Source organism: Mangifera indica, chromosome 17 (assembly GCF_011075055.1).
Source record: "Mangifera indica cultivar Alphonso chromosome 17, CATAS_Mindica_2.1, whole genome shotgun sequence".
NCBI lineage: Eukaryota > Viridiplantae > Streptophyta > Magnoliopsida > Sapindales > Anacardiaceae > Mangifera > Mangifera indica.
Window position 1 is genome coordinate 3,969,118 of NC_058153.1, and position 26,527 is coordinate 3,995,644.

Genomic DNA, 26,527 nt, shown 5'->3' on the forward strand with positions numbered 1-26,527 from the left:
TTTCACTGTACCTTGGGTGGGCACTAGTTTTTTGGCCTTCTTTAAATTGTGTCTAAATACAAAACCAAAAACACAAAATGTCCGTTACATCACTCTGTCTACTGCCGGTCTTCGTGCAAAAGCGCACTGTTGGTGGCAACCACGAATGCCCAACTAGTCCTCTCTCTTCTTTGGACCCCAGCTGACAAGTAAGGACTTAGAGAGAGAAAGCTTCTACGTTACTTTTGTGTATATAAACTTCACATCTCATTTTAGTGAGAGAATATCAAAATTAGAAACCGAAAAGCTCTTTCCAGTTCGCAAATCCTCAAACTTATTAACATTTTGTTTTCTTCTCATTATCGTTTTCTTGTCAGCTTAAATACTGTATCGTGGTTTTTTTTGGTTGTTATTTTGGTCTGGTAATTTCCGTTTGAACTCTAAAAGCTACAGGTCTTGGCCTCGCCGATCTGTCTTACTGAGTTCGTCGTTCGGAACTCGGTCATTTCGTCAATGAGTTAGAGGAGAAGACCGATACAACGCAATCGTCATGGTAATTTCGAACAAAGTTGTTAGCTATTGTGTTTGACTGATTTGTTAAGTTTGATCGGCTTGTGATTGGTGTTTGTATTGTAAAGTTGTTTTTAAGTTGTGAAATGATCTGGAACTTTGACGATCATTAAGAAATTCTATTATTGATGTTTTAGTAATTGAATTTTGAAAAAAGAGGATCGCATATCAATGAAAGCTTGTAGGATATGAGCTGTTAAGAATATAATTAAGTGTGTAAGAAATGAAAAAACTCAAACAATTGGAATGAATTTTCTTTAGTGTTTAGGCTAACGGCAGAGAGGGGAATATGTTTTACCGAACAAAGCTTTAAGACAAGGTCGGGGAGTGCTATGTGCTTGCAAATTTAATTTAATTTTTATTTCATGATATTTTTCCTTGATGGTGAGAGCATTTCCCGTTAATCTATATTTTAAAGCTGTTAGATTGGAGATTAGGGTAGTTGGAGATCTGTTTGACGGTAATTTTAGCTAGTTGACTTGAAAGTCAGTGGTTGAGACGGGGGCAGAGGATGTAGTGGTAATGTATGCTCAAGTTAGACAGACATTGAGTTAATTCCTCCATCAATGTTGCTGGCCTTTATTATTTTTCAATATAATTCTTAGTATGTCAGAAGTTAGTTAATTGCAACAACTTACTGTCTTGAATATTCTAAGAAGCAAGGCATTTTACCAAACTTATTATGTGTGATGATTATATTTCTCATAAACAGGCTCCAGCTTTAGATCATTGTTATTGTAATATTGCTATCAACTTGTTTTCTGCTGAAGTGTTGTTTAGTTGTTTTCTCACATCCTTGGTTTAATTTTCATATCTTCATGATATTTTTTGAGGCGTTTAGATTTTATACTTAAATTTGTGTCAGTCATTGTAAATTGCACCCCACAATGCATTTGGGGTGTAGTGTTTAAATCACATTTTGGTTGAATTTTTCATGCTGTTCTTGATTCTTTTATTGACTAATTTTTGTACATACATTTTGTTGAATAATTGTTACACATTCTAGTATTCATAAGCTACTTTCATTGACAATTAAGCATTCATCTTTTGCAGGCTGCACCAGTTAACATTATTGTGGGCTCTCATGTATGGGTTGAAGATCCGGTGCTAGCATGGCTTGATGGGGAAGTTTTAAAAATCAATGGTGAAGAAGTTCATGTTCAAGCAACAAATGGAAAAACAGTAAGTTGACCCTAGCTTAACTTTTTCTGTATGTTTTTATTACTCATCTACTTTTGAAATGCGTCAGCATGTTTCGTTTGCATGTTTATAAATTTACTGGCTTTAGGCAGATGATATTAAACAAATGCAGCTAATTCTTAGTATTCAGTGACTTCAGTAACTGTCTAGTTTAAAGTTGCCTCTGAATATTTATTAGTTATTCGAAAAAAACACTGATTATTACACTAAATATAGTTTTGATTTCCTTTTTTAATAATTTGTATCATAATAATTCTCCGACCGTCTGACTGGAAAAAATCATGGCAGGTTGTCACAGATATCTCAAAAGTATATCCAAAAGATACTGAAGCACCACCTGGAGGTGTAGATGACATGACGAAGCTCTCATATTTGCACGAACCAGGGGTTCTGCATAACTTGGCTATGAGATATGAACTTAATGAAATCTATGTAAGATTTATTTTCAGTTTTCTGTTTCATGATCTGATGCTGTCAAACAGAGTTTGATTCAAGAAAAAATTGCAGATATAACTGCAGTGCTAATCTTATTTTTATGGCTGAAGTAATATTTGATATTCTTCTCAGACGTACACTGGCAATATCCTGATTGCCATAAACCCATTTCAAAGATTGCCACATTTGTATGATACCCACATGATGGAACAGTATAAAGGAGCTCAATTTGGAGAGCTTAGCCCTCATGTTTTTGCTGTAGCTGATGTTGCATATAGGTAAATTTCCATCTCCATTTGATATCACATGATTCCAGTCATACTTTCTCTGATTGTGTCCTATCTTAATAGGGCAATGATTAATGAGGGAAAGAGCAACTCAATTCTGGTTAGTGGAGAAAGTGGTGCTGGTAAGACTGAGACAACAAAGATGCTCATGAGATATCTAGCTTACCTAGGTGGCCGATCTGGAGTAGAGGGACGAACAGTTGAACAACAAGTTTTGGAAGTATGTTGAAGATATTTTTTTAGCTTAAAAATCTCATTCTTGTATATTTTCTGCAACATTTGTTTTAGAGCCTCTGATTTTAAAGGGTGGGATATTTGTCTGAGTCGATGTTCCTGGTTATTGATCTAACAGTCAAATCCAGTTCTTGAAGCTTTTGGAAATGCCAAAACTGTTAGGAACAACAACTCAAGGTGAGTTTGTGATAACTGAATGTTTTTTAGGTTAAGTTGTCGTTCTGTAGCTTTTTTTCTTATCTAGATGTTCTTTTTGTTACCTTGGCTGTAGTCGATTTGGTAAATTTGTTGAGCTTCAGTTTGACAAGAACGGAAGGATATCTGGGGCAGCTGTACGGACTTACTTACTTGAAAGGTCTCGTGTCTGCCAAGTTTCAGATCCTGAAAGAAACTATCATTGTTTTTACCTTCTCTGTGCAGCACCACCTGAGGTACTGATGGTGTATTAATATGTGCTCTTATTGTTTTCCTGCCAATCTGCATGCAAATTTTGGACTAACTGTGCTTGTTAGTTATAATATATAATTAATTAGTGTCTCTCCAAAATTTACAGGTTAGAGAAAAGTATAAGTTGGATCACCCTAAAACATTCCATTACTTGAATCAGTCTAACTGTTACAAGCTGGATGGAGTGGATGATACTGAGGAATATCTTGCTACCAGAAGGGCTATGGACATAGTTGGAATCAGTGAGGAAGAACAGGTTTGTATTTCTGTCGAATTTCAGGGAACAGTGTTTTTCCACTACATTCAAAAACTCTTATGAGGAATAATTCTTTTCAGGAGGGAATTTTTAGGATTATAGCTGCAATTCTGCATCTTGGAAATATTGAATTTGCAAAGGGAGAGGAGGTTGACTCTTCTGTTATCAAGGATGAAAAATCTAGGTTCCATCTTAATACGACGGCTGAACTGCTAAGGTATGATCAATATGTTCTTTATGTAGGATGGATCTTCTGATCTCATGTTCTTATGTTTTTTTTAATTATATGTTTGTTTTAATTTATGTGTTACCCTAGGTGTGATGCCAAGAGCTTGGAGGATGCACTGATAAAACGTGTAATGGTAACGCCAGAAGAGGTTATCACAAGAACTCTTGATCCTGGTTCTGCAGTGGGGAGCAGGGATGCCTTAGCTAAAACAGTTTATTCTCGCTTGTTTGATTGGTATGGAAACTTCCTTAGCTCTGGGCACTTGTTTGTGTCTTATGTCCACTTTTTCATTGATATCAGAAATGGCTTAATCATATACATATCAAGATAAGTAGAACTATTATTTAATCCAATTCATTTTTACCTTAGATCATGTTTCTTAAGTATTTGATTTTGTTAACTAGGTGTTTTTTGTTTATAACTTTTTATGCATATGTATTGATAGGCTTGTGGATAAGATTAACTCTTCAATTGGGCAAGATCCAAACTCAAAATCATTAATTGGAGTTCTTGATATTTACGGGTTTGAAAGTTTCAAGTTTAATAGGTAAGAAAATTAACTTTAAATTTTATCTTTGATATAACATTTGCCATTGCAGCTAACAGATCTCTACATTCATAGTTTTGAGCAGTTCTGTATCAACTTTACCAATGAAAAGCTACAACAACATTTCAATCAGGTTTGGTGCCTTTTGACATAGTTCTTGCTTTGTATTTTGGATAGACTTTCTGGCCTTTCTTAATTTGGGTATATGGTCATTTGCAGCATGTCTTTAAGATGGAACAAGAAGAATATACAAAAGAAGAAATCAATTGGAGCTACATAGAATTTGTTGATAACCAAGATGTGTTGGATCTGATCGAGAAGGTGATTTTTCTGCTTGTTGAGCTGTTTTTAATTTGTATCATTTATATTTTATTGAATGGATAAAATATGCTTGAGAAACTATTTCTCAAACTCTTATGCATCACCAGATAATCTCATGAATGACTTTTTTTCTGCCTTTGCAGAAGCCTGGAGGAATTATAGCACTTCTAGATGAAGCCTGGTATGCAGCTGTTGTTTGACTCATCTTGATATACCATTCCTTTCTAAGTTTTAAGGGGCCTGAGTAGCTATATGTACTCTAGATTTTTTTAAAATAGTGTGTGTGGGTGTACGATATATATTCTGCTTAATAATGAATATAAGAAGCCTTACATGCTGCTAATGATGCTTCTATGATTTAATTTGTTTATTTTAGTTTCTTATGTTTGTTTATTTGGTTCACACAGTATGTTTCCTAAATCTACACATGAAACATTTGCACAAAAGTTGTACCAGACATTCAAAAACAACAAAAGGTTTATAAAACCTAAGCTATCTCGGACTAGTTTCACTATATCTCACTATGCGGGGGAGGTAGATATATTACCTGTATTTTATCATTTTTTTAAAATTTTTATATATAGTGAAGAATTTGCTAATTTGTTCGTTAATATTTTTTCAGGTTACCTATCTGGCTGATTTATTCCTTGACAAGAACAAAGATTACATAGTGGCAGAACATCAGGTGCTGTTGACAATCTCTAAGTGCCCTTTTGTAGCAGGTCTATTTCCTCCACTGCCAGAGGAGTCGTCTAAATCATCCAAATTTTCTTCCATTGGGTCACGTTTTAAGGTATGTATTGTTTATTTGTTTCCTGAATTTCTTTTGCTTGGTTGAGATCCAAATTGTTGCTTCAATTTCCTCTGTAGATTTATGGTGAATGGTATCATTAATGTGTATAAATCTTGAATAATGTTAAACACGAAGTTGTTTTCCTTGCATTATTCATTTTTTAGGGAGTAAAGTGACTTAGCTCACATGGTTCAATTTCAAATTGATGAGTAACATAAATCAAAGTAATTATTGATTCTCTATAGAACTTCTAGCTAGTGCAATATACTCTCCATGCACAAGCAGTTACAAGTTTAGTTGATTAACTACTATGCAGCAATTGGCACTTCAACCACAGGCAATCACAAACTTTTTTGAAGTACTAATGCAGCAATTGGCTCTTCTTGCATAGGCAATTACGATTTTAGTTGATTAACTAATAGGGAGTTATTGACTCTTCTTGTTTTGGGCAATGACAATTTTAGTTGATTAACTAATATGTAGTCTTCAGCATTTTTCAATAAAGATTTCTGGATTTTTTTTTAAAAAATTTTAAGTTAGTTATGTTTCAAAACCCTTTTTTGCTCTAACATGTGAGATGTGTTTGCTAAACTGCAGCTACAACTTCAATCTTTGATGGAGACCTTGAATTCAACAGAACCTCACTATATCAGATGTGTGAAGCCTAACAATGTCCTCAAGCCTGCAATTTTTGAGAATGCCAACATAATTCAGCAATTACGATGCGGTGTGAGTACAGTGTCCCTGCATTGTAAATTTGTTTTTCAACTCCTTTATAATTTGTCAGACTACAAAATATTGACTTTGACGCTAATGGTTCCAGAAGTTGTAGTAAGTTTTCTGTCTTTCTTTAATTAGGGTGTCCTTGAGGCAATTAGGATCAGCTGTGCTGGTTATCCTACAAGACGAACATTTTATGAGTTTCTACACCGTTTTGGTGTTCTTTCTCCAGAAGTTCTAGAAGGAAAGTAAGTGATACCTTCTTTTCTTTTCTAGTTGTTAGAACTTCAGGATTGAGATAGATTTATAATTTCTGTTGTTTTGCTGCTTAGCATATAAATAACATGACACATGACATCACTTGTGCATTTTTCTTTTGCATCATACATTTTTTATTTTTTCAGTTTATGTATTCTGTTATTGTTTTTTTGTGAAAATTATTCATTTTCCTTGTACAGCTATGATGAGAAGGTTGCGTGCCAAAAGATTCTGGACAAAAGGGGGTTGCAAGGTTATCAGGTAACTTAATTATCTTTTTGTTACTGATCATGCAAATAGGAATTTACGATTTTGTGGAAGAAAGGTGATGATTTTGGTGTTTATTAAGGCAAGGCCTCTGCTATTTGAATAACGAATCTCATTTCTGATTTCTGTTATGGTTGCACCTTGGTTTGATGAGATAATGTGGAAATGTGTCTGATTAATTTAAGTTTTCTTGTTAACCCGAGTGACTGTATGCTGATTTGTTCATTTAATTGATACTTGTGTTTACTCAGCTATGCTACACACTTAAAAGGTGGTGCTAAACATAAACAGTAAACATTCTTGAATCACAACAATCAGTTGTAACTGATTTCCCTGCTTAATAGGTTCTTGAGTTTTAAAGTAATACTGAGGTTTTCAAGTTAGGTTGTTGATGGAGAGTTCTTTCAATGGTCTGTGCAAAATTGGGAAAAATGCAAAAGCATAAACTTTATATACTTGTGGCAGAGTGTTCAAGGTGGGATGACATGGTTGCAAGCTCTTCCTGAATCTATGAATGACTGCTATTGTCTTCTCCAGTGATGGAACTCTAGTCCCTTCTGAAAAAGGGCTGGTTGGGTTGGGAATCCTGACTGAATTTTATCTGCTTTCAGTAATTCTACTTGCTATGGATCTTGACTGGAACTTTTAACTTTGATGTTAAATAGGTAGCTAGTCTTCAGAAACTATGAAACTTTTTAGAATAAACTTCCATATGAAAATAGTGCTTATCTGATGCAGTTAATTGTTCAAGTCTATGGTTTCTAATGACATACTGTTTAATATGATTGTCCTTTCAGATAGGCAAGACAAAAGTGTTCCTAAGAGCTGGTCAGATGGCAGAGCTGGATGCAAGAAGAGCAGAGGTGTTGGGTAATGCGGCTAGAACCATCCAAAGGCAAATTCGTACTTATATTGCAAGGAAGGAGTTTATTAAGATGCGCAAAGCTGCAATTGTGTTGCAATCTCATTGGCGGGGTATTCTCCCACTAAGCTATCTGTGTTTAATTTTTTATTTGAGTTGTAATATTAAAAGTAATTTTTGTTTAGAGAAACCATAACATTATTAGTCAAATAATAAATTGTAAGATTTCTGATGCTTTTAACATTAAATAATAAAAAGAACATAAACATACTGATGTTTGTGTGAACTACATCTATTCTTGTATAGACGAATTGTCTTTTAGCTCATCAAAAAATATATACAGATAATGACCACTTCTTTTATCCCCATTGTGGTTAGGCATCTTGGCTTGCCGACTGTATGAGCAGTTGCGAAGGGAGGCTGCAGCTGTGAAGATTCAAAAGAATTTCCACAAATACACTGCAAGGAAATCGTACTCAACAGTACAATTTTCTGCAATCACATTGCAGACAGGATTAAGAGCAATGGTTGCTCGTAATGAGTTTAGATTCAGAAAGCAAACAAAGGCTGCAATTATCATTGAGGTCCATCTTCTGATTATTTTGTGTTTTAGTTTAGAAAGAGAAATCATCTGACCTTTATTTGGAGTTGCAAATTGGCTGCTATGATGAACTGCAGAAAACTAATGATGTTTGTTGGTCACTTTCAGGCTTATTTGCGTCGCCATCTAGCGTATTCTTATTATAAGAGTCTTAAGAAGGCTGCATTGGTTTCCCAGTGTGGTTGGAGGCAAAGGGTTGCTCGTAGAGAGCTTAGAAAGCTCAAAATGGTTGGATCACATTTCTTGTCCTTGATTGATCTTGTTTTTTAGCGAAAATTTGAAATGTATCTTGCATCATCCATTAAATATTTTCAGGGGATAACCATCTGTTTTAACTCATTTAGGCTGCAAGAGAAACAGGAGCCCTTAAAGAAGCAAAAGACAAACTAGAAAAGCGGGTGGAAGAACTTACATGGCGACTGCAGTTTGAGAAGCAATTGAGGGTAATTACATAATTATTTTGTAAAGGCATTAAATTTTAGTTGATCTATGATGGACTGCAATGTAGTATTACTTTTACCTAATTTTTTATTCTGTTTTTGTTTGTATTACAGACTAATTTGGAAGAGGAAAAAGCCCAAGAAATCGCCAAGTTACAGGATGCTTTGCATGCAATGCAACTACAAGTAGAAGAGGCAAATTCTAGGGTTCTGAAAGAACGAGAGGCTGCTCGAAAAGCTATTGAAGAGGCACCTCCTGTCATTAAGGAAACTCCTGTTATGGTTCAAGACACGGAAAAGATTGAGTCATTAGCGGCTGAGGTAGAGAGTTTGAAGGTATGCACTCAAACTTGGATGACCATGATAAAATCATATGTTCTTCATCCACGATCTCAATCAATAGAAATACTTCTTTTATCTGCTACAACAGCTAAACCTTCACAGATGCTTTGTTGAGTGGTTATGTTTCTGTGATGCAGCAGCAACTACAACTTTCATTGTACAAATTGTTACAATTGAATGTTGCAAGCATACTGGAGCACATGGAGTACATAAAATTTTTAAAACCTGTACTCTTTTTGCAGAAGTGTCTCTGCTAAATCAATTAATGTTTACTACTTTTTCTGCCTAGATTACACGCCAAAATATGACCATCATCTCTGGGTGTTTTCTATGTTTTTATGCAGCTGATTTCAGAATATCTTGGCTTTTGTTAATAGCATGCTGGTGATATAGTTGATCCCTGACTCTTAAAGTGTAGTGGCTTTCTTATACTCGTGTATTAACCATGTTTTGGTTTATTGAGTCATTCATTATTTAATTTGGGTAGAATCCTTAAAAGAAATCCTGATAATGACATTTTTTTGCTTATTATTCCTTAGTTTCCTGGATATTAAATAATAGGTTTGGCACAGTTATCACTTGTTCTTGATATGTAGTCAATGGTTTGATAAACATTCAAAATTTTACAGGCTTTGCTTTTATCAGAAAGACAGGCTGTTGCAGAGGCCAGGAAGGCGTCTGCTGATGCTGAGGTCAGAAATGTGGAACTGTCTGAAAAACTTGAAGATGCAGAGCAAAAAGTGGATCAGCTTCAAGAATCCGTCCAGAGGTTTGTAAATGCTTTATAAGATGAATGTTTGGATAATAACATATGATTTGAGCATGTACACTCTTCACTTATTGTTTTGCACCATTCATTTGCTTCTATTGTGCTTAGAAGACATGTATGCTTCTTTATGTCTTCTCTTCATCATGTAGGCTTTTGGTGTACTTCTAAGTCATTAAAAAATTTCATGCTTGTTTATTCATATATCAGGCTTGAAGAGAAACTTTCCAATTCAGAATCTGAGAATCAAGTACTTCGTCAGCAGGCACTGACTATGTCACCAACAGGAAAATCTTTGTCTGCACAGTCCAAGACAATGATTATTCAGGTATAAATGTGATAAGGTTCCTGCAAATCCTTGCACTATATCACATACAAACTTTTATAACTATGCACATACGAATTTGCAGAGGACTCCTGAGGGTGGAAAATTTCAAGATGGAGAAATGAAAGTTGTGCCGGTAGGGGGAAATTATTGTTTCTGAACATTCAATAAATTTATTGTTTTATATTTTACAAATGGAAATTGTTACTTGTATTGCTTACTGTTTGCAACGTGTATTAGGACATAACTGTTGCCTTATCCCATGCACGCGAGCCTGAATCAGAGGAAAAGCCTCAAAAATCTCTAAATGAAAAGCAGCAGGTAAGTGGCCCAGGACATGCATTTATGAATTTTAACTGATAATGCATTTGAAAAATTCGTTTTTGACATTCCTTTTTGGGTGTCTATTTTTCATCTTCTGACCATTCGTAATCTGTTTCTAATTAGTTTCTTGCAATCTACTTTTTTCGGATCAGGAAAACCAGGACTTGCTGATCAAGTGTGTATCACAGAACCTGGGATTCTCTGGGGGCAAACCAGTTGCTGCTTGTGTCATATACAAATGTCTTCTTCACTGGAGGTCATTTGAAGTTGAAAGGACAACTGTTTTTGACCGTATCATTCAAACTATAGCTTCAGCCATAGAGGTTGTTTTTGCGGTCTCTAAATCCTTTTTTATTCAGTTGTATGGCATTACTGTATTTATAACTAATGTTAGAAATATCTACCTTATTGAAGATCCATGATAATAATGATGTCTTAGCATATTGGCTATCCAATTCATCAACGTTATTGCTACTGCTCCAACACACTCTCAAAGCTAGTGGTGCTGCTAGCTTGACACCACAACGACGAAGAACAACATCAGCTTCTCTTTTTGGGAGAATGTCTCAAGTAACAGGAAACTTATTTCCCTATACAAAGCACCTTTTTTTTTCTTTTTTACTTTTGCCCTAAATTTTCTGTACTCTTCTTATTTGTGTCAATTATAGGGGTTACGGGCATCTCCTCAAAGTGCTGGACTCTCATTTCTTAATGGTCGAGGGGTTAGTAGATTGGATGACTTACGACAGGTTGAGGCCAAGTATCCTGCACTACTTTTTAAGCAGCAGCTCACTGCCTTTCTTGAAAAAATATATGGAATGATGAGGGACAATCTAAAGAAAGAGATCTCCCCGCTGCTAGGCTTATGTATTCAGGTCTGACTGAAGCTGACTCCCCCTACTTTTTTTTTTTTTCTCTTTTTTCTTGAAAGGATAAAAATTGTGCATTCTGAGTGTTGTTTCACCAATTGTAGAAATCCTATTCCATTAGAGAGAGAGAGAGAGGGAAAGAATGCCTCTAATTGTTGAGTGCTTACCGAGGAATTATACTTATAACTTGTCTGCTATGTCGAAAACTGAACTTATTTGCAGAAGTGCCAAAAACAGCAGAAAAATTAGAAATTGAGGTATAATTTGAAAGACATAAAACTAAACTGATATACAAAAGTTCCAAAATAGGCGTCAATTTAGACTTATTGAGACAGTACCATGCTACATGTTTTACGTTGTGCATAATTTATTTCTTTAGTTAACAAGAAAGAAAGAAGACCTTTAATTTGTTGAATCAGTAAATTTCAAAACAGCTTGTTTAGAATAACCCAAAGCTGGACTTCTTTTTCGGAAGCTGTAAATGCAGCAGAAAATTAAACATGATGCATAAACTAAAGGAAGTAGAATAGACTTGTTATAGAAGATCCAAAATTAGCAATAAAATTTCACCTGTTAAGTCAGTATCAGGGAATTTAATGACAGCTTGTTTAGGATAAAACAAAGCTAGGCATTTGTGAGATCAGACACAGCAGAAAATGAGGTATACTGAAGAAGACACGAAACAGTTACTTTCTAGAACTCCAAACATGGCAGTAAAATAGAAAATGAGTTAAAACAAAAACTAATAGGTTTATCGCTTCCTTGAAGCACTGGACTGCCGATGAATAAGAATTATAAACCAGCCTTTTTCACTTTTCCTAGGGACAAGAACCTGAAAAACCATCACAAGTTCCACTTATTACTTTAAAAATTTTCAATGTCAATGAATTCGTCAATTTTGTGTCCATTCTGCTCTGATCATAGATTGAATATAATTGAAGGGGATAACATGAAAAACCCTTTCATCAAACCGTGGGAGGAGCTCTCTTGATCTGCTGTTTAATATTTTAAATATGCAGGCACCCAGGACTTCACGCGCAAGTTTAGTTAAAGGACGTTCACAAGCTAAAGCAGTTGCTCAGCAAGCTTTAATTGCTCATTGGCAAAGCATAGTCAAAAGCTTGAATAATTATTTGAAGATTATGAAAGCAAACTACGTGAGTTCCTAGTTCCATAGAAATTTTCACATTTTGTAATCATAACTCATAATAATATCATTTCTGTTTCATTTTGGCAATACAGGTACCTCCTTTCTTAGTCCGTAAGGTGTTCACTCAAATATTCTCATTCATTAATGTTCAACTATTCAATAGGTTTGTGCTCTGTGTGTATCTCTACTATTTGATTTAAAGGTACTTTCTAATATAAACACTTTCATGGCATCTTTTTATGCGTATGCAGTCTTCTTCTGAGGCGTGAGTGTTGCTCATTCAGTAACGGGGAATATGTAAAAGCAGGTTTGGCTGAATTAGAACAGTGGTGTTATGAGGCCACTGAAGAAGTAAGCACCAAATCATGTGTGGCGTTTTAGTTTCCTCCATTTTTTATGCCTTACCCTGAACTTTTCTTGTGAACAGTATGCGGGCTCTGCATGGGATGAGTTGAAGCATATTAGGCAGGCTGTAGGGTTCCTAGTAAGATTCATTTGTGTAGCTTCACTCATTCAATTGAAGCAGCAGATTATTATGATTTTAATTTGCTGACTTTACTGTTTCATTTTCTTTACAACTCAGGTCATACATCAAAAACCCAAAAAGACTCTGGATGAAATAACTAGAGAACTTTGCCCCGTTAGTCCTTTTACCCCTCTGAGCTAGTCAATATCTCTTATTAGATTTATCCTTTTTCCAATTTTTTATGTTCTACATAAATTATATATTTTCTTTTCTTCAGGTGCTCAGCATACAGCAGTTGTACAGGATCAGTACAATGTACTGGGACGACAAATATGGTACACACACTGTTTCTTCAGAGGTAGTTAACTTATGTCAGTTCTGAAAATTGATGATTGTTTGATCTATTACTTCGAAATAGTGTTAAAACCTATATCACATACAGGTTATTTCAAGTATGAGAGTCCTCATGACGGAGGACTCGAACAATGCTGTAAGCAGTTCTTTCCTGTTAGATGATGACTCAAGGTAGTTACACTTTCCCAACATAGCTGTTCTTGGTACTGTTTTGACTTTGTTCATCGATACAATATGTTGTTGATATGGTGTATAATTTAAACCTTAATTCAGCATTCCATTCACGGTTGATGACATTTCCAAGTCCTTGCAACGAGTGGACATAGCTGAAGTTGTACCTCCAGCATTGATTCGTGAAAACTCAGGTTTTGGGTTCTTACTTCCACGGTCAGAGTGAAATTCACTAGCATGAATTAAAGTATTTGAATCTTGTCTCTCTTTGTGGTGTTCTGGGACACACCACAAATCTGTGCATATAATCTCATTGTCTGTCACAATTCATGTGCATAATGCATTCTCCATAGACTCGGGCTACCTTTGTTGAAGCCCGGGCCGTTTTATTCTTTCCCTCACGTTTCTTCAACAGGAGGGGTTTTTTAAGAAGGCATATCACTCGGTGTGATGATGTCCAGTTATAGAAACAAGCATGGTGTCTGGCAATTTCAGACACCCCTTATATTCTTTTCATTTATTCATTCATTTTCTCAGTTGGGCTTCTTTTGTTGTTTCTGGGGTTTCTAATTTTCTATTGGTTTAGAGTGTTTTTCTTTCTTTTTTTTTCCTTGGGGTGTGAGTGATCGAGGCTGTATTTTATAGGCTATTGTTTGCTATATGAGAAGTGATTTGCATTTGTATGGTGTAGTTGTTTTTGTTCTAAGAACGGATATAAGAAGAAAGAGCTGCCCTACGCTGTTGCTTCTTTTTCTCTCCTCTCTCACACCACCCAATTCATCAACATGTGGGGAGAATTTTGTCTATTTTTACTTACTAGCTCAGCAGTTTTACATTGAACCCTATTGAGTTAGTGTTGAGATCTATCACTTGGTTTCTAGAAACAATTTGAGATATATATATATATATATATATTTTATATTATCTAAAGAGTCATTTCATGATACTGGTATAATATTAGTAGGGAAGATAAATTTACTTGTGGTGCCTTCTCTTCCTAATCCGATCATCTACGGTAGTCCAGCCGATAAACGATGGGCGAGAACACACAACTCATCTAAATACTCCAATTTCGCCGCAAAGTGCGGCAAGAAAGTAGCCATACGCGTCAGCTTATAAGTCCAATTTCGGTTAAAAAATACTCTCTAAACTGAAATTAATGCCTCAAAACACTATATTAGGGTTTTCGAAACTCTAGTTTCAGAATATAATGGATTAAGTAGGAATTGTAATTTCAAAATAATAAAATTATGTATATATATTTTTGATAAACAATTTAAATATATAAGTAATGTGACATTATGTGATTTAATAATTTTGTGTTAAAAATAAAATAATATTTAATCAAATATATATTTCAAAATTGAATCTTAAGCCTAATTTTGAATTTTTAAGTCCTAGTCCAAAATTATCAAAGGATAATTTAAGATTCTATAACCCAATGTGACTAGATTTGACACCACATGCAAGATAAATTTACATGATAAATAAAATCATTTTAATATGCACAATCATCCAAAACATCATACATACATCAGATTATGAATACAATCCTACAAAATTTATACAACAAATGATTATGAACATACAAATTCAGCTGGGAATAGGGCCCAAATCAACCAAACAATTCTTTGTTTCCTTGTCTAACAGGAGCAGCAGCTATCTCCTGAAACCTCCTCTATTGTCTCCCATTCAGCCCTAAAAAGAAAGAGTAAAAAAGAAAACCTGCAAGTATCAAAATCAATTAGAACATATTTTGCAACTAATTTTCTGTTAAATTGTCAGTTTGCATTGTATTCTCCATCTCCGTAGAGTCATCAGCTTTCATGGTATTTACAGTCACAGTCGGGGATTGAACAAGCTGATCAGATTGTATTGGTTTCATCTCTGTTTTCTTTTTCTCCTTCAAAATCACCTGTCTAGGCATCACTTCTAGCAAAAAGCTTCCTCCATTCCAGACAGATGCAGAAACCTTGAGAATTTGGAAAATTACATGCAATCTATATGACAAGAAGATGGGGACAGTGAGTGCCATCGTTGCCACTGTAAATATAGCTTGAAATGCAATGTACATGAACAAGCGATTCTGATCCCCGAGCAAACCACTTAAACGCCACCATACGTTGTTTGCTTTCTGTGCCTTTTTTGACAGTTCCCTACCAACCAAGATATAACTGTCAGAATGGCATAAAAATGAATCAAATAACACAAGCTAGAGCCATATGAGGTGAGAGTTGAGAAAGAAGTGGGAACCTGTATGAGGTCATGACTTCAGGATCTCGTAAAAGCCTCTGTCGGCGGAGGACATTAACAATGAGAAAATAAAGAATTTGCCAGAGAGTGTAAGCAGCTAAGGGAACCCAAAACAGCCAAGTTAAAAGGTAGGATTTATCTTCCACATAAGGCCATGATGCTCTTTGTGATGCTCCTTCCGGACGCATGGCAGCAAAGGTTTCTGGATTCCACCATCGAATGGTGAAAAACACTAACCCTGAAAAGGAAGATATTGCATAAAAAAGTGGAACTTCATCGACAAATTATATAATAGAACACAAAATTAGCCTCTCTTGTACGCAGATTCAGTCCGCTGTTGAGTGCACAAATCAACAACAATCAATGGCCATGCTAAAAAGATGATACAGAAATACAGAAAGTCCAACTCACCAGGCAAAAGATGTATTAGGACACTAACAATTTTGTCAACAGAATTGAAAACCAAGCTACATCGCCAAACAATCAATGCCCATGCTAAAGGCCCCTGCAGCAACATTCAGAGGGTGCAAAAAGGAAACAATGTGAAACATTCATCATTTCAAAATCTTTTCATTTCCCAGATAGAACTTTAACACAAAAATTTTAGTTTACCTCAGCAAATGAGAAGCAAACCATGAAAAGCTTTTCATTTCTAGGATAGAGAAGAAGATCAACCAAGAAGATTGTATTGGCATAATAGCAAAAATCCTGGCATAAAAAATTAAAAAGTTCATGTAACTCTTCTCATATTTCATCTGTACATGACATAGTGAAAACTTCAATAAATTAAACAAGTAAATGTTTTAAAAATCTCATAAAAAGAAAAGTTTGTCCCCATTCCTGGAATCAAATTTGTAAAATTAAAAAAGCTCCACCAATGCTGATCTATATCAATATGGATTGAACATCTTGTTGTATCTACAATATTGACCACTGCAAAATCTCCGGCATACCATATTCTGTATATATTTCCCTTCATATCAATTCCATCTTATTCTCTGAAAGAACAGTTTGCTTTCTCAAGGTGAGATATTATTAAAAAGGAATCCATGATGTTAAAAGTTGAAACTAAACTTAGCTCATCTTCCAACTCTCAGTCATTTCAAATCCACCACAAAACTTGTATCGAAGATCAAATATTGTACTAGGAAGAGTAGTATCAATGATACCATCTTCTAATACAAACCACAACTAAGCACTACAAATCTTTGCAAAACCCTTTTAAACTTGAATAATGCCACTCGTTTTTTCCTACAAATATCATAAGTAACATTCAACATAGCACCTCAACCAACTGTATATCCGCTGAAAAGAGACCACAAGCTTTGAAAAAAAAAGCAATATTACAGCAGCCTAGAGGCAGAGGTTTACCAGAAGATAATAATGCCATTTCTTATACCGATAATATATCCACCGAAGGGGAACAAAGGTGACATAGAACAAACAATACACATACGGAATATCTTGGGGCCCTGCCAATTAACCAAAAAAGAAAATAAAATAAGCTATCAAGACTTTCAATTGTTGCAATTTGTCCAAGCAGGTTTACTCACTTGCTCCCAATAGAAAACAAAAACCCCCGAACCCAAGAACGCCCAGAAGATGTGTCACCTAAACAATACAAACCGAATTAAAAGCTCAAATCCAATGATCCGAGAAACATAAAACTGCATATAACCATCAATCTATTGAAAAACAGAGACCTTATTTATAAATCTTTCATGTTCTTCTGCCTGTTTAGCGATCTTAACGGCATGTTTAGACAACATCTCCTTCGTTTTAACAACTTTCTACAATTAAAAAAAAAAGGATAAAAAAAGAATATTCCTCAGATCCATAAACCATAAGATCAACACAAAAGAAAAAAAAAGCAAAAACTAACGAAATGAAAGCTCAACATTTGACAATACCTGAGATCGACCCTTGAACCGCTGCTTCACCATTCCAAATGAATCCCCGTTCCCGTTTACCTCCTCCAAAAGCTCTTCGTTGCCGGCCATAATTTTTTTTTTTTAATTTCTCCTCTTCGTTCCCGTTTACCTCCTCCAAAAGCGAAATAAAATGAACCTGTAAAGACTTCAAATCTTCAATGTCGTGCTTGTACAGTTATGGTGATTAAGAACCATAATACAATACATCCCAATTCATTTTACCTCCTCCAAAAGCGAAATAAAATGAACCTGTAAAGACTTCAAATCTTCAATGTCGTGCTTGTACAGTTATGGTGATTAAGAACCATAATAAAATACATCCCAATTCATCTATACAAATGAATACATCACCATCCGGGTCCGCGGGGAGAAAATAACACAACAATGGAAGAGACAAAGATGCGTATATTTAAATACTAATCATACTTATGTTTAATCCCGTCTTCCTATCCTAACCGTCCAATTACTCAACGGTCAATCATGCCCTTGACTGGTGTCGTGTCACCTTGAATGAGTGAGGATGAGATGCGCTGCTACTCTTTGTTTCCCTGAGTTGTGCCACGTAAGACGATAACGTGTGGGCCAGACCCTCTGTGTCTTTTTCTAATATAAGGTTGACAGATCATTGTCCATGTGGCAGATAACTAATGGATATAAATTTTCACATTTTCCTTTCACTCCAATTATTTCAAACATCAACAAGTTCGCTTTTTCTTGTTCTTCGCAACTGACTCCAAAACTTGGCCCTGAAGCCGGAGGGTTTAAGAATAAAAAAATGGACGAAGGATTATTTCCCTCCAAAAGTTACACTCATAAGATTTAACAAATTTAAAATCTCACTCGTAACATAATTATAATTAAAATTTTTTTGTTAAAGATAAGAGTAAAATCGTTATTTTATTAATAATATTAAAAAATATATAAAATTTATTATATTTTTCTCTCATAAATTTTAAAAACTAACAACTTTACTCTTACTTAAAATTTTCTAACTTTAAAAAATCATATTTTCCTCCCAAATTTTTTCTTCACCTCTTTCGCGATCATCTCCTGTGTCGACAGCCTTCCCTCTCCACTTTAAACCATTGGTCGACGCACATAAACAAAGTTATAATGAATCTCTTCGTTAAAAACAAAGAGATCCTACGAGATCTAGGTGAAGAAATATGAAATCTTTTTATTAGAGATGAAAAGATCTAGAGCCCAGATTTCTTCATCGATAACGAAACCTTTTTGTCGACGAAGAGATCTGGATCTCTTCATCAACAAAGAGATTCCAGATCTTTTTGTCAAAAAAGAGATTTGTCCAGATCTTTTCGCCAATGAAGAGATCCAAATCTCTTTGTCGATGAAGAGGCTTCTTTATCGTCCTTTCTAGGTTGCTGGAGAAAGTGGTTGGAGGGAAGAAAACAATTCTAAGATTTGGGGGGGGGGGGGATATAACTTTTCAAAGTTATAAAACTTTAGGAGGGGTAAAATGTTTAGTTTTTAAAATTTATGAGAGAAAAATATAATAAATTTTATATTTTTTAATATTATTAGTGAAATAACGATTTTACCCCTACTTCTAATAGAAAATTTTAACTTCAATTAGTCAACAGGTGGGACTTCAGATTATTCAAATTCTATGAATATAATTTTGAGATCGCACCTAAACTTAGGTGGGAAATAGACCTTTGGCCATAAAAACAAGGGTCAGGGTTATGGCCCAAAAATATACAAATGTTCTCCCTAATTTTATAAATAGCAATATTATATGTATATATTTTTGTCTATTATCAAGCCAATAAATTTAATATCGAGTCTAAATTCATCACATTACACTTACACTCATACTATATACTATTGTAGAGATCAACATTCTCAATAGCATGCCTCTTTCATGAGGAATTCAAGAACAAATGAGATGATAAACACCTACTTTCCTCACTTTGGACACAAGCTTAATCTTCAAGCTCTAATGATCCTTCAATACGTGTAGATTCGACCCTCAACATTTTTTAACTTGTTTTTAACAAAGTTTATATAAAAATAGTGAAAGTCTTCTTTTGAAAATTAAACTTATATATGTACATTTTCAAAATTAACTTTCATGAATTGACATTCATCACTTCAAAATAGGTGTTTAACATAAGTACCCTATTTTAATTGTGTTTTCCTCTCTGTTAGAATCATGATTTTTTTATAACTTCTAATTTGGAATGATTGTTCCTCGTATTGGAATAGGGGTTTCAATAATCAAAATTACTTTTATACCCTTGAATTATCGCTCATAAACTTTGAACAATTCTCATGTTATAGAACGAACATTGATCTCCACCTAGTACAATGCCGCCCACCACCATCCCTCAATCCATCAATGGCCTACACAAAATTGTCCATTTGTTATGGGGAAAAGGACAATTTTCCATCCATTTTTTAGGTTATTCTCAAACTTATATCCACGGGATATCAAAAACCCCTTTTTCCACCCATAGATAAACTTTTGTTAATTTTTTCTATTAAAAGGAGGGGTAAAATAGTCATTTTATTGTTTATATTAAAAAGTTATAAAGTTTATTACTTTTCACCCCCCTTAGGTTTTAGAAACTAACATTTTACCTTTACCTAAAGTTTTTAAACTTTGAAAAGTAACATTTTCACCTCCAAACATAGGGTTTCTATATTTTTCAAAATGAAAATGCCCCCCATAACTTTCAAAAATAGCATTTTCACCCTTATTTTTTAACTTCATCTTCCAACATCGTCTCCAGCATCATTACTGGCCTCCTCCTTCTCCTGGTGCGACAGCGGTGGTGCGATGAAGGGATCTTCATCTCCTCGTCGCATGGTGCGACGAAGAGATGGAGATCTCTTCGTTACTCCACCTAGACGACGAAGGACGACGCTTCGTCATCCTTCGTTGCTCATCACATTATCCAGATGCGATGATGAAGCGTCGTCCTTAATCTGTTATTCCAAATCTGAACGATGTTTTGTCGTCCAGATCTAGATGACAAAGGGTCATTTTTAGTCGTTCTTTGTAGTCGGAGATGAGAGATTGATGGAATGCGTCGGCCGTCGGTGGTGGCTAGAGAAGGAAGTAAACCTTAGGGTTAAAATCTAAACTTTTCAAACTTTGAAGATGGGTTGATGTGTTAGTTTTTAAAACCTGAAAGAAGAAAATGATAAAATTTTAAAGTTTTGAAATTTATAATTAAAATAATAATTTTATCTCTATCCTTAATTAAAAATTTGGATGATAATTTAATCCTGAATGAAAAAAGAGGTTTTTGATCTTTGATAGGTATAGGGTTTGAGAATGAGATAAAAAATAGGTGGGCATAGTCCTTTTCCCTTTGTCATGCTTGCACAAAATTGTCTTATTTTATTGAAAATCGTGAGGACATGAAAGTCGACGAATTGGAAAGGCCAAACGACTATTTCCCACCCAAGGTTTAGCGTTTTCTCAAATGTCCCCCCTTTAACTATAGAAACACCAAACACTCACTTATGACCGGTTAGATTTAACAAAACCCTAACGGTGGTAAGGGTAAAATCGTCATTTTCACTATAATATTAAAAATAAACTAAAATAGAAATAATTTTGCCCCCCTAAACTTTAAAAACTAACATTTTTCCCCAGCCTAAGTTTTAAAAAACCGCAGTTTCACCCTAGGGTTTGGTTTTGAAATCTCCGGCGACCTCTCCGGCTTCGTTGCCGACGGCCTCTCCCTCCCGAAGCAACCTCTCCTTCCGACGATATCTTTCCTTCCATTTGGAGGTCCGATCGACGCCCGGAGACGCCGTGGGAGACGAAGAACTTCGTCGAGAAGACGAAGTTCTTCGTCTTCTCAGACGAAGACGACGGCTTCGTCTTCGTCTGGGAAGACGAAGAACTTCGTCTCCCATGGCGTCTCCGAGAGTCGATCGGACCTCCAAATGGGAGAAAAGATATCATCGGAAGGAGAGGTTGCTTCGGGAGGGAGAGGCTGTCGGCAACGGAGCCGGATAGGTCACCAGAGATTTCAAAACCAAACCCTAGGGTGAAACTGTAGTTTTTTAAAACTTAGACTGGGGAAAAATGTTAGTTTTTAAAGTTTAGAGGGGCAAAAAGAGATAAAATTTTTAGGCGTTAGGGTTCTGTTAAATCTAACCGGTCATGGGTGGGTGTTTGGTGTTTCCATAGTTAAAGAGGGGACATTTGAGAAAACGCTAAACCTTGGATGGGAAATTGTCGTTTGGCCAATTGGAAATTATAAACCTCACATTGTCACGTCATCATTTAATGATGCTTGTTATAGATTCACTTGTGTCGATTGTCGAAAACGCCAACAACAAATTTCTTGCAACAGTCATTAGATTTTTTTGATGTAAATCTATCATTCTCAATTACTATCATTTTCTCTTGCTTTGTCTCGTCTAATCCCCATCCCCTTCTATTTTACGGTCATTTAACCCTTGTGACTTTATTTTTGCTTTAGTTTAACATAAGAACACACCATTTCAGTAAAATTATATTATAGATTTTTTAATTAATATTAATCCAACTCAATAAATATTTAAATATTTTAATTTTAACTAATACAATAATAATTATATAATCTTTTATTTTTAGAAAGAAATATTTAGAAATTTTTTTTCATAGTATAAAAAATAGTTTAGTCGTTGGTTGGTTTGATGTTGACCGGGGAGAGGGTACCGGCATTTCAAAGACAAAGACACACCATTGCGTTGGCCCCGCCCCGCCCCGCCCCGTAACTCATTCTTTTAGAAACCTCTCTCTTCCCTCTCACTCTTCCCTCTCACTCTTCCGTATCTTTTCGGCTTCTACTTTCACTTATATTTTCTTTATTCTTTCTTAAAATGATCAAAATCCAATTTTTTTCTTATATTGGAAGAGGGACCATGTCTATGATTGATTAATTTATGGTTCTTGTCAATAAATTTCGATTCTCTGCAAGTTCAATCAGGTTTTTTGTTTTTGAATTTATTAAAACGGATTATATAAATAAATCGATTGCATAAAATTGTACTTACTTGGTGAATATGAATTATACAGCTTTGTGAGGATCTTAATTAGTTGTACGATTGGAATCTGTTTAATCTGATTGAATTTTTAATTTGTTTGGAGATAAAGACGATGTTGCCAAAAACTGAATCTCGGAAGAAGATAGGTGAGAGTACAAATAGTTTGAAGTTGTTAAATGACATTGAAGCTATAAGCAAAGCTCTTTATTTAGAGGAAAAATCTGTAAAAAGTTTGAGTTCTACTGCCAATACCCGGTCCAAATCGGCCGGGAAAGCCCCTTTGCTTGATGCCAAAGGGAAGTTGAAAGACAGTACTGAAGATCCAATTATAAAGAACAAGAAGTCCATTTGGAACTGGAAGCTCTTAAAGGCCTTCTCTAGTATTAAAAATCGTAGGTTTAGTTGTTGTTTCTCTCTCGAAGTCCATTCTATTGAAGGTTTGCCACAGACTTTTAATGATGTTAGTCTTCTTGTGCACTGGAAGAGGCGGGATGGGAGTTTGGAGACCCGTCCAACTAAGGTTCTTGATGGAACAGTTAAATTTGAAGAGATTCTGACACACACTTGCTCAGTTTATGGCAGTAGGAATGGACCCATCATTCAGCGAAGTATGAGGCAAAGCACTTTTTGCTTTATGCTTCTGTGTTTGGAAAACCAGAACTAGATCTAGGGAAGCATCGGGTTGACCTCACAAGGTTGCTTCCTCTTACATTGGAAGAATTGGGGGATGAGAAGAGCACCGGGAAGTGGACTACTAGTTTCAAGTTATCAGGGAGGGCTAAAGGTGCTGCGATGAATGTTAGTTTTGGATATACTCTTATTGGGGATAACACAATTCCTAATGGAAATAATAGGAGTGTTCCTGAGGTGGTGAATGTGAAGTGGAATGACTTGGGTATGATCAAGCCTATTACTAAATTTGGTACAATGCAGCAGATTGAAAGCATTCCCGGTAAAGTTAATCAACTGTCTCATTCCTCAACTCACTCCATGGAGGACATCAAAGATCTGCACAAAGTTTTGCCAACATCAAGGTCGGAGCTTGCCAGTTCGGTACAGATGCTGTGTAAAAAATTTGATGGAGAAAATTTTGATACATCAATTGATCATAAACCTGAACTTGATCCAGTTGCTGAGCATCATCTTGAGCCTATCAAACCACAATCATTTCCCATGTCTGTCTCTGGAAGAGAAAATGTTGATAATGAGTATGAAGACAATGAGTTCTCTGTAATTGAACAAGGGATAGAATTGTCATCAGAGGAACATAATGAAGAAAAGTTGGATTCATCAATTGATCATAAACCTGAACTTGATCTGGCTGCTGAGCATCATCTTGAGCCTATCAAACTACACTCATTTCCCATGTCTGTCTCTGGAAGAGAAAATGTCGATAATGAATGTGAAGACAATGAGTTCTCTATAATTGAACAAGGGATAGAATTGCCATCAAAGGAACATACAAAATCTCTGGAATATACTGTGGAAACTACTTCTTTTCCTACCTTAAAAAGTTCTGAAGTTGAAGTTGATACCTCGGCAACAGCTTTTAAAAAGGGAGAACTTTCCCAGGATGGGAACCATGTCAGTGACATAAATAAGATTGTGGGATCTTATTGCAGTTCCAAAGATGATGACATATACTCCAAAGAATCATTGATGAAAGACTTGGAATCAGCTTTGAGCAGTGTGTCTAATTTGGTGTTAGAAGCTGCAGATTCTCCTGAATGGCCAGAGAGTCACATGGAAATTAATAGTGATCATAAAGTAATTGGGATGGGGAGATCACATAGCTTGGATGATGTTACTGCATCTGTGGCAACTGAATTCTTGGATATGCTGGGGATTGAGCATAGTCCATTTGGCTTGAGTTCTGAGAGTGAGCCAGAGTCTCCAAGAGAGCGCTTGTTAAGGCAACTTGAGAAAGATGCTCTAGCTGGTGGTCGTTCTTTATTTGATTTTGGTATAGCTAATGAGGACCAAACAGAATTTGTTTATGATGCTCCATCTGTATATGAGAGTGGAAATTTTTCTGAGGATTTTGAGCCTCCATCTGCAGTTCAAGCTGCTGAGGGGGAGCCTTGGATGTCAACTCAGGATATAAAGAGCAAAATGAAGGCCATGATGTTGGAAGATTTGGAAACAGAAGCCTTAATGCGTGAGTGGGGGCTGAGTGAAAAGGCTTTTCAAAGTTCTCCAACTGAAAGCTCTAGTGTGGTTGGGAGTCCTTGTGATTTGCCTCTGGAAGAGCCATTTCAATTGCCTCCGCTTGGAGAAGGAATGGGCCCATATCTTCAGACAAAGAATGGAGGATTTTTGAGGTCTATGAGTCCATCACTTTTCAGCAATGCCAAAGGTGGCAGGAGCTTGATCATGCAGGTCTCAAGTCCCATTGTGGTACCTGCAGATATAGGTTCTAGTGTAATGGAGATACTGCAGCGACTGGCATCTGTTGGAATTGAAAAGCTCTCAATGCAGATGAATAAACTAATACCTTTGGAAGATATAACTGGGAAAACAATGCAGCAAGTGGCATGGGAATCTGCAACAACTCTAGAGGGACTTGAGAGGTTTGCTAGCACTTCCTTACAGAGTTAAAAGAAGAATAAGCTCTTTTTCTCAAAATTATTTGGTAGATAAGTTCCTTTTCCTTTTTCTTTCTTATTTATAACATTTTATTTGTTCCTTGGCACAGCCAGCACATATTGCAACATGATACAGAGGCTCAACAAGACTTTTCAGATGTGCAGAAGACAATGAGTGGAAGATCATCTGGATACAAGTCTAGTAAGCTTAGTTCAAATTCAACTGGCAATGAAATTTGTTCAGAATATGTATCCTTAGAAGATCTTGCTCCTTTGGCTATGGATAAGATTGAAGCACTTTCAATGGAGGGGTTGAGAATACAATCTGGCATGTCTGATGAAGATGCACCTTCAAACATTAGTGCAGGTTCTATTGGGGAAATTTCAGCCCTTCAGGGCAAGGGGTTCCATATGACTGCATCACTTGGTTTGGAAGGAACTGGTGGATTGCCATTGTTGGATATAAAAGACAGTTGTGAAGAAGTAGATGGGTTAATGGGTCTTTCACTAACTCTTGATGAATGGATGAGGTTGGACTCTGGCGAAATCTATGATGAAGACCAAATCAGTGAGCATACTTCAAAAATACTTACTGCCCATCATGCTACATCCTTGGACTTGATTCATGGATGGTCAAAGGGGGAGAGAAGGCACAGGAACGGATCTGGGAGAAAGTATGGTTTGTTGGGAAATAATTTCACAGCAGCACTGATGGTGCAACTTCATGATCCTCTGAGAAATTATGAACTGGTTGGTGCACCAATGCTTTCTCTTATTCAGGTGGAGAGAGTTTTTGTCCCACCAAAGCCAAAAATATATTGCATGGTTCCAGAGTTGAGGAATAACAGTGAAGACTATGATGAATCTGAGTCAACAGGAAAGGAGGCAAAAGAGACAAAAGAAGAAAAAGCTGCTGAAGAGGAAGGCATTCCACATTTTCGAATCACTGAAGTCCATGTTGCAGGTCTGAAGACAGAGCCTGAAAAGAAGAAGCTTTGGGGCACCAAAACCCAACAACAATCAGGGTCTCGCTGGCTGCTTGCTAATGGAATGGGAAAGAACAATAACCATCCATTTATGAAGTCAAAGACTTTTTCAAAATCTTCAGCCCCTCTGACAACAAAGGTGCAGCCCAGTGATACTTTATGGAGCACCTCATCTTGTAGTCATGGTACTGGGGATAAATGGAAGGAATTGGCAGCAGCCAATGCGCATATTCGGAACCCTAATATTATTTTTACAAATGAAACTACTAGGTTGCAGTGACTTGCACATGCATTTAAGTGTCACTGGAATCATTGGAATCTGTATGAAACAGTTTTAACCTGTTTCATGAAGATGGTTCCATGCAGATTGTAGAGTTGCTGAAATGCATGATTATACCTTACGGTCATTCATGAGATGGAGTTGTTAACACAATGCACTCAGTAGACAAGATGAGTTCTGCTTGTAGTGTTTTTCTTGTATTTACTTGAGAAAGATAACCGATATTTTGTCCATGCAATACAAGGTAAAATACCAATGGTTTTGGTGCA

The 26,527-nt window shown here is 35.9% G+C and overlaps 3 protein-coding genes across 6 annotated transcripts; 2 read left to right on the forward strand and 1 right to left on the reverse strand.

Moving 5' to 3' along the window:
* Window positions 1-238: 238 nt before the first annotated feature.
* Window positions 239-14,053, forward strand: LOC123200557 (myosin-17-like). The gene is made up of 39 exons (XM_044615780.1): window positions 239-532; window positions 1,603-1,731; window positions 2,038-2,181; window positions 2,317-2,462; window positions 2,535-2,691; window positions 2,824-2,882; window positions 2,977-3,136; window positions 3,259-3,408; window positions 3,489-3,625; window positions 3,725-3,871; window positions 4,083-4,184; window positions 4,260-4,317; window positions 4,404-4,505; window positions 4,649-4,686; window positions 4,913-5,039; window positions 5,128-5,298; window positions 5,896-6,027; window positions 6,157-6,266; window positions 6,477-6,537; window positions 7,341-7,518; window positions 7,784-7,989; window positions 8,115-8,234; window positions 8,351-8,449; window positions 8,561-8,782; window positions 9,418-9,557; window positions 9,765-9,882; window positions 9,965-10,015; window positions 10,120-10,200; window positions 10,356-10,526; window positions 10,618-10,773; window positions 10,872-11,078; window positions 12,092-12,229; window positions 12,315-12,385; window positions 12,474-12,573; window positions 12,650-12,706; window positions 12,806-12,862; window positions 12,966-13,046; window positions 13,131-13,213; window positions 13,316-14,053. Exons 1-39 carry the CDS (start codon window positions 530-532, stop codon window positions 13,437-13,439), a joined length of 4,593 nt encoding a protein of 1,530 aa, XP_044471715.1. The 5' UTR covers window positions 239-529; the 3' UTR covers window positions 13,440-14,053.
* Window positions 14,054-14,688: 635 nt separating this feature from the next.
* LOC123199951 (glycerophosphocholine acyltransferase 1-like) lies at window positions 14,689-17,777 on the reverse strand. 4 transcript variants are annotated; one of them, XM_044615009.1, is made up of 9 exons: window positions 17,749-17,777; window positions 17,377-17,533; window positions 17,170-17,256; window positions 17,020-17,077; window positions 16,838-16,938; window positions 16,079-16,174; window positions 15,878-15,971; window positions 15,467-15,704; window positions 14,689-15,369 (listed from the first exon to the last, which is right to left on the reverse strand). In XM_044615009.1, exons 2-9 carry the CDS (start codon window positions 17,464-17,466, stop codon window positions 14,976-14,978), a joined length of 1,158 nt encoding a protein of 385 aa, XP_044470944.1. In that variant the 5' UTR covers window positions 17,467-17,533; window positions 17,749-17,777; the 3' UTR covers window positions 14,689-14,975. The 4 variants fall into 4 exon arrangements, with proteins under 4 accessions (XP_044470944.1, XP_044470942.1, XP_044470941.1 ...); XM_044615007.1 differs by having other exon boundaries at window positions 17,377-17,506; window positions 17,620-17,776; XM_044615006.1 differs by having other exon boundaries at window positions 17,620-17,775.
* A 4,373-nt stretch (window positions 17,778-22,150) lies between these two features.
* On the forward strand, window positions 22,151-26,527 carry LOC123200756 (protein PLASTID MOVEMENT IMPAIRED 1-RELATED 1-like). The gene is given in 3 exon segments (XM_044616125.1): window positions 22,151-22,997; window positions 23,000-24,977; window positions 25,103-26,527. Coding segments are annotated over 3 exon segments (3,612 nt in total). The 5' UTR covers window positions 22,151-22,519; the 3' UTR covers window positions 26,259-26,527.